Raw genomic sequence first — 8,223 nt, 5'->3', positions numbered from 1 at the left:
CCATCACGTTACCACGGAAGGCAATCAGGCTGGTCAGGTGTGACTGACCCTGGTAAATTGGCACATTAGTGTGGATCGTTTCCAACCACTTCTTTTTTATGCGCCCAGAAAAGTGTTCCTAAGGAGACGCTGTGCAGCTTTCCAGGGACAAAGCAAGGCCAACTCCCTGCAGTTCCCTGCATTGCTCTCGAGGCCTTGCTTGAAGACGGGTGCAGTCACCAGGAATTCCTTCATCTCCACTAAAGATGGTTATCAAGGCACCCAGGCAGCCTTGCAGGGACGTCAGCTGGGTCTCTTACCACCTTGGATGGAGCACGCCACATCCTGGGAATTTGTATGGGTTGAGCTCTCTGAAGTAAACCCTGCCTCAATCCTCATCCACTGCTGCTGGCTCTTCTCCTCGCCCTGCCTCTTCACTGACCACACAGGCCTGGGACACCCTGTTGGTCAAGACTGAGGCAACAAAGGCACCAGGTACCTTGGCCCTCGCCGTGTCTGCTGTCGCTACATCACTCATCCCATTCAGCAGCAGCCCCAAGTTCTCCTGGTTCAGCAGGTCATGCGTAACTCTTGAAAGGCAAAACCAGAGAGGAATCACCTGCAGCATATTAATTAGTAAACAGTCTGTAGAAGTAAGTCAGATTCAGTCCTAGTAATACGAAGAATTCAAACAGCAGTTGCTAAGGGATTGCTCTGATGCTTCAAGTGGGAAAACAGGTGTATGGTCTCTATTTGCACATCCAGAGCCCTCCAAAAGGGTTCAAGTTATGTCAGGGGAGGTTTAGATTGGATATTAGGAAACATTTTTTCACTGAAAGGGTTATTAAACATTGGAATAGGCTGCCCAGGGAGGTGGTGGATTCACCATCCCTGGAGGTGTTTAAAAAAAGGGTAGATGGGGCACTTAGGGACATGGTTTAGAAGTGGTTTTTGTCAGGGTAGGTTAATGGTTGGACTTGATGATCTTAAAGGTCCCTTCCAACCTCAGCGATTCTATGAAAAGACATTAGAAATAACACTGCTGGGAAGAAGTCATGACACAGCAGCTTCTGGCAACAATGAAGCAGCCCAGACCTTCAGACTTGGCAGTGACATGCCTTCCCAGACACCTTACAAAACGTGGTATTAGACTCTGGCAGATGTTGATAGCATCATGAGGCTGGCTATTTTAATGAGGATTTGAATGATCTCGAGCTGGTTGTTCAAGAGAAAGATAAACAGGAGAGGTCTCATTGCCTTTTAATTACAAAAAAAAAAAAAAAAGATTAAGACGATAAGATGCCCAGTTCATAAAGGCAACCAGAAGAGAGAGCTGAGCAGCGTCAGTGTGCAACTTGCACATCAGGAATCCACAAGACAAAAAAAAAAGAAGGGCCACCACATTCAGAATTCACAAGGTATTCTTCCCATTTCCCAGAAATACAACTGGACAAATGGATATTTTTAAAGTGGGATTAGGGAGGAACAAAAAGTTACAGCAAGCACGTGATACCTTCTAAAACCTTGAAAAGGTGGCCCTCAGAATGATGGAAACTTAACCTTTTGAATGAGAAGGATGACTAAGCAGAAGAGTACGAGGTCATATTGCCAGTGTGGTCATTTTTAATTCCATTAAGGCACTTGATTATTTTGTAAATAATAAAAATAAGCTCAAAACACAGAATGGCTCAGTTTCACAAGGAAAGAGATCAGACAGAATGCCTTTTTACGGTGACACAAGGAGCCAGTTCAGAAATATGGCATTCTTCCAAGAGGCAATGAAGGACAGGCACATTTCACAGTTTTCAGAAGAAATATTAGAGGACACGTGAGCTTCTACTGCTTAAAAGTCACAGCAGGTGTTGCCCGAAAGTTGCGGTAGGAAGGAGAGAAGCAGGAGAACTTTGTTTCACTTCCAAAGGTCGGCGCCGCGTTCGAGACCTCCCCGCTCCTCAGGGAAAGGCCAGGACTGGGGCCTAGACGAGAATGACCACGTTTTTTCCTCATACTGACAGTAATCCTCATTTAGATGTCTTATTTAGCTGAGCATGAAGTGTTTATACATAACTTTTTGACTGCAAATTGTACATGTTACGAATGATATACAAATACTATTTGTCTCCTGTACTTGTACTATGTTGTAATTAACATGCATTTCAAGGTTTTAGATCGCAAGCATCCTTCCTGCTTTTCACACGAATTTCTCCAGAACCACTATTTATAAATCATTGTTTTTTCCCTAGCTGCTGACCATCCAGATTTTACAAAGTTCACAGAACAAAATACTCTGGAATAGCACGGACACGTGGCCCCGTTTAATTATAGAGCAACAGCTTTGTTATGGTTCTCGTCCTTCATTCCTACCCCGCTTGTAAAAACAAGAACTCTGTACAAGGGTCTCGGCAAAAGCAGCATTTAAAAGCCCTTTAAATACACCCGTCTGCCTACCAGTAGTGACATCTTGTGGTCGCCGATAAAATAGTTCCCTCCGCCTTCCACATTTACAGCAGAACTTACCGCAGACCCACCGTCGGGCCAGAGCAATGCGGTGGCAGCCCCTCTCCCGCCCCAGCCGCAGGGAAGCCTTTAGGACACTCCACCCCGCAGGAGCAGCTGCAGAGGAGCACAGGGGGCGAGCACTGAGGAGCTGCTGCACATTTGGTTCGGTTTTCTTTAGCCTTTCCCCCCCCCGCTTACGCCTTCATCCTCACCCCACGTGGCTCCTACCACTGCTTTTTTACCCTACCTTCCATCCCTTGCTTAGAGGGGGGATTCCACACACAACTCCACCGCTTTGTAAATAATGACAACAAAAAGATAATCCACCATTTACTCCCAGCAGATCCTTCTTCTGTAAGGGTGCTTGCCTTACCTATTCACATTACCGCTTTTTACAGTGAAGACAAACTTGCGTTACATTTGCATGGTGGATTGGATGTATGGCCCCAGACAGGTCTCAAAGACCTACTTCACAAAATACTTTTTAAAGCATATAGGCTATTCTATCACTGGAGTAAGTTCATTTTTTACATTTGTCGTTAAGAACCATGGGATGCATTCAGAGGAGTATTTGTGGTGTGCTGTATTGTCACTCTTCAGCGTCCAGTTCAAGCGAAATTAAAAGTTCCTCTAGTATGCATCAATTCATGCCTAGGACTAAGAGCCCCGGAACTAAGAGGTTTTATCGCTGCCTCTACTTGCATTTTTGGTGCCTGCACTTTGCTATGGTAACTCCTCCCTCTCTACAATACTTTCATGTCAGAAGCATTTTTAAAAATTGTAGTAATTTATGAAGTGCTGATGTCACTACAAATTACCGAGTACCAAATACCATGTATCTTAATACAGTTCACCAGATCCAGTTTAAACATTAGCTGAACAGCCTAGCATTTGCTTTCCAGCAGCAAGGCGATGCATTCAGTTCTGCATACTACTTGCTGGCCGCCTCAGGAACATCACTAATTACATTACATGCGTTAATGCAATTTAGCTTTTGTGGGGGACATCGTCTACCCTCTATATTTAATCCACAACAGCCTCTCAAACTCTAAAATAATTGCAGTCTTAAAAATCCCAGTAGAAAGCTCTACAGAAAGCGAGCACAGCAGGCATTCACAATGTTGTTTCTGGGTATTACACTCTCCTTCTAGATTAATCCATTGCCTTTTCCACATCTGCTGCTTCTCATTTAAAGCTCTTGATCTTCCCAGCTAAAGGCTACTACGACAGTGCTACCCATCCTCGCTTCTGCACCCGATATGTTGCACGCTGTCAGGCTAGAACGAAGGAAAGTATCAAGACTAGTTTCCTCCTTCCCTTTACCATGACTCCTTGGTGATTTTTCCTATTTCCTACTGCTCCTCATATAGCCTGAACAAGAGCCTAGAAAAAAAAAATAAATAAAAAAAAAATAGAAAAAGTGGCCTACACAGCCACAAAGTTTTAAGAACAAAACCCGATCCCTTTCAGCCAAGGGTTCCCATCGTCAGAGTTCTATGAGAATATCTGAATATTGAGCCTGTTCACAAGTTTTCTGTCCTGACAATACAGGGATTAAGACCTTGAACATACTTCTACTTACCCCACTTAAAACCCAGAACCCGCTTCGAATCTCCAATTTTAACTAAGTTTTCCAATAGGACCAGGTAAGTACGGCAGAGATGTCACATTTACAGAGTGGTGAGCACTGCATTTACCACTCAGGACGCTCTGAGCCAGAGCCCATCTTAACAATTTTGAGCCTTCAGGCTTTGGCAAAGGCCGCTGCCCTGCAGGGGAGTAACAGGGGAAACACCACCGTGCCCCCGCACTTCCAGCCCGAGTGTTTCTCTAAGTTCAGTTTGAGTGTTCCTTTGCCGTGGTTTCGGTACAGGAGGGTAATCAACTCCCAAAATCTATGCCTAAATCAAGTGAACAGTCGCATTCCCTGTTTAGCAGATTCCTGAACTTGGCTTGTAGTGACTGACTTTGAAAAAAATCTCCTGTTTGGAATAAGCTCATTAAAGATTTGTAACAAGATTACGTGGCAAGGGCAGTCAGCGATGGCTACAGCTACGCCACGGGTGAAACGCTGTCACAAGCTGATGTCAGGGAAGTGTTAGCTAATATTTTTGTTTTAATCCAGACTTGATACTTTTCTAAATACCTACTTTAAATCTGAAGAGTAAGATCAAAACAGCTGCTTAAAGTGCCCTATACGAACCAATCTCAAAAAGAGACCGTAACATCACATGAAGATTTCCCTGCACGTCCTCTCCAGCAGAAGCCTTGAAAGACACATGTAGAGGAATAAACCGCCTTAGCTAATAAACTGCGAGCAGAGTTCCACAGCAGCAGCTGGTGGTCCCATTTCTGCTTAACTTGTTTAAAAAGTTTACCATGTTTACAACGTGGCTTCGCAGATCGGAGCAGGTTGCTTAGCATCAACCACCTCAAAGCTGTTCTGCTTTCCATAGGAGGAAAAGCAAGGGTGTGGTGCTCTCCTCTCTGAATTACAGAGTTACGTATTAAGAGATCTACCTATATAACAGTCTACTACTATTTTAAACCAATCTATCAATAGTGAAAGGTTAAAAAAAAAAAAAGGAAAAACCTGATGAAACGAAGGTATCTGCACCTCACAAATCCAGTCTCTACACACACGCGCTGTCATCTGTTGTCTTAACTCATTCTAATGCCACGCGTTTAGTGACTTAATTCCAGAGAGCTTTACATATTTAAGAAAACATGTGGTGTTTGCTACAGGCTGTAATTTCTGACATTTGACTTGAAAAATGTAATCCATCTCCCAAACGTAATTCCACCGTAACTTCTATTTTGAATTTTCTACACATTGTTCATAAGTACCATAAGCTTTTCATTAACCAACAACTGTATTCAAGGGTGGGGGGAAGATAGGAAGCTACTCACTCTCTCAAAGAGTATTACACAACCTCATCTAAATTATGTAAAAAAACTTAAATTCCTCTGCTATGCATGGCACTAGTGTTACTTCTAGGCTTGATGCTTTGCTGCAGTCAAGGTAACTGGAACTTGTTTAAGCACTCTTTTCTCAGCAGACATTTACAGATTTACGGCAGAGCACCCGACAGCGAGCATAGCCTGAAAACACACACACCAAAAAAAAAAAAAAATCATTGACTGCACCACGGGCTACGTACTTTAAATCAAACCAGACATCAGCTTTTATCATCTATCATGATTTAAATTAAAATTCCTTACTTCCAATCTTTCCAGACATGCCTATCTAGCTCCCAAACGGATTCCATCACCCGCTTCTTCCCCCATCCGCAAAAAAATCAGGTTTTGGAAGAGAGTCAGAAAGAGGCGATATGCTTACCCCCGATAATGGTTAGATCATCTTTAATTCTAGCACCTGAAGTTATACAAGGGTTTTGCTTAATAATCAAGTTTCAAAGAACTGTTGGACACATTCAGTAAGGTGACAACTGTGCAATACCACTCAGTATTTCAATATCAGGGAACATACTCTTGAATTGTTTAAACACAATCCACAGAACTCAAAATTAAACAACCATCCACAGTTTAACTAAACAATCAGTTAAAAGTCTTACAGTTTAATAATTCACATAATGGTCAGTCTTTAGTAAGGGATACTGAAATTCATTAAAACACAACACTAGATTTTACTCTATGGGTGTGTTGGGCAGGCACATAATTGGCCATTCTTGGGTATAACCGGAAGAGTAAGGAGAAGTTTACCACAGTTTGGCAAATCCCACATTTTGTCAGTTAAAAGTGAACTGTGAGAATTAAATACTCATCTTTACATATACACAAGTTATGCTGTGAAAGCATATTTGCTTACAAACATATAAAAATACTTGTTAACTAGTTTGATAAGAAAATAATGTATAAAAGTATATAGCAAAAACATTTAATCATCTCTGACAATGGAAAGATCAAATTCATTTTTGTATCACATGAAACAAAAACAGCTACAATTTTAGGTTTCCTTAATCCCTTACCCAGAAATACAAAGGAAGACACAATTTGTTTCCGAACACATGATGTGAAATTCCTTAATAAGCTGAAATGCCTCAATCCAGAATGAGCTCAGGTATTTGGCCATATGCTAATAGTAGTAGTAATTATCCTGTAGCTATTCTGGATTCGTAAAATAAATACAGTAGACTGTTTTGGCCACTGAAATAAAACTGCAGCATAAGTGAGAGATGAAAATCTTTGCTGACAATGAAATTCAGTGTAGGTTTCTTAAGGCTAGCTGAATACTCACGTCTAATTTAACTGAGGGCAAAAAAAAGCCAATCCACCCCTTTTTTAAAAGTATTCTCTATACTTCAATATAGGTCTTTGTCATAGCTAATGAAACGGCAGAAGTAAAAATAAATTAATTCACAAGAGACAACTTATGCATGACTTCAACACCTTGTCCTACACGGTTTTGTTTCATCTCCTTTGCGAATAAAACTCCACAAGGTGCAAGCTCTTAAGGGAGAGAAGGAAGGAGCTGTGGTATTAAAGAAGCAGCCTTAGTGTTTTGTTTTGAAGTCTGCCCCAAGATGACCGAGTCTTCTTCAAGAACTATTCTGCCAGCTTCTTGGACTAAGGCTATTCTGGTGACCACTTTTAGGACATGCACATATAAGGCTAGAGCAATACCGGAAGTGATGTAAAACGATGGAAAGAAAAAAAAAAACAAACAAACAACAAGCTGGCAGTTGATAGCTTGGTTCTTGGGATTCTCAGAAAATAACACAATGGCAGCCTTTCTTGTCTTTTTCTTTCCGTGTTGGTTCTGGTGAAGGAGGGCACTCTTGTTCTTGAAATTTCCTGGAAAAAGATATTTCAAATTAAATTCACAGAATCGTTTTCAGTTACCTAAAAATAAATACTGTATTTAAAGTTACTGTTTTTACACTTTTATAGAGGATGGACTTACTTTTGACAATCAAACTACTGATTGAGTGATAGTTTTTTGGGGGTTGCTTTTTATAGGTTTTTAAGAAACATTATTTTTTACAGAAGGTCAATCTCAGATTTAGTTTATCAGGCTTACTTACTGGCTGATCAATAAAATCTGAGAGACTAAGGCAAAGAAATTATCTTTCAAATGCATGTTACATTCACGTAAACATTTTTCCTAATACACAGCAATATTTTATAACGGAGAGCGTTGGTTGAAGTTCACAGGTAACAGCAGGCAGAGTTTTCTCAGTGATATATGTTTGCTGGAGCTATCCATTAATGGAGGGGCATTAATTATTTCGTCTTAAGTTATCATACCTTATAACTCTGACAAGTTCATGAAAAGCTTGGTCTACATTCAATCTGATTTTTGCGGAGGCTTCCATGTATGTTACTTTAAGTTGCCGTGCTAGCTGCTGACCTTCCTCTTGCGTCACCTGTAACAGACATCAATCATTAAGCTGAAGGCTCCTGCCAACGTGTTGGTATCAGCAGACACTGCAAATACACGTTAAGGGTTTATTTCCCTCAAACAATAATGCTTATTTGGCCACAGAAGAGTTTCCACACTGTCTATATAATACAACTGGCAAACAAATCCATGCAATACATCCTTTCAAATGCAAGCGAAGATGACTTAAAAAGTTTCTGCAATAGACGAACTCCTTGAAGGAATAACCCTCACTGCAGCTGCCTCACCTGCACATCATTTCTGCATAACAAGACTGATTTTTCCTTCACAAGCAGACAAGAGTCCCCCATTCCTCCTCAAAGCGGGAATTTCAGTCAACATCT

The 8,223-nt window shown here is 41.3% G+C and overlaps 1 protein-coding gene across 1 annotated transcript in view; it reads right to left on the bottom strand.

Moving 5' to 3' along the window:
• Positions 1 to 5,824: 5,824 nt before the first annotated feature.
• Positions 5,825 to 8,223, bottom strand: part of RRAS2 (RAS related 2) — a 44,846-nt gene continuing 42,447 nt past the window's right edge. The window contains exons 5-6 of the mRNA XM_074585885.1: positions 7,747 to 7,865; positions 5,825 to 7,293 (exon numbers count right to left, since the gene is read on the bottom strand). Of these exons, the coding sequence (XP_074441986.1) occupies positions 7,206 to 7,293; positions 7,747 to 7,865 (207 nt within the window). The 3' untranslated portion in view covers positions 5,825 to 7,205. The remainder of the gene's footprint in view (positions 7,294 to 7,746; positions 7,866 to 8,223) is intronic.

This window comes from Larus michahellis, chromosome 4 (genome assembly GCF_964199755.1).
Source record: "Larus michahellis chromosome 4, bLarMic1.1, whole genome shotgun sequence".
Taxonomy (NCBI): Eukaryota; Metazoa; Chordata; class Aves; order Charadriiformes; family Laridae; genus Larus; species Larus michahellis.
This window is presented reverse-complemented; position numbering and strand designations above follow the sequence as displayed.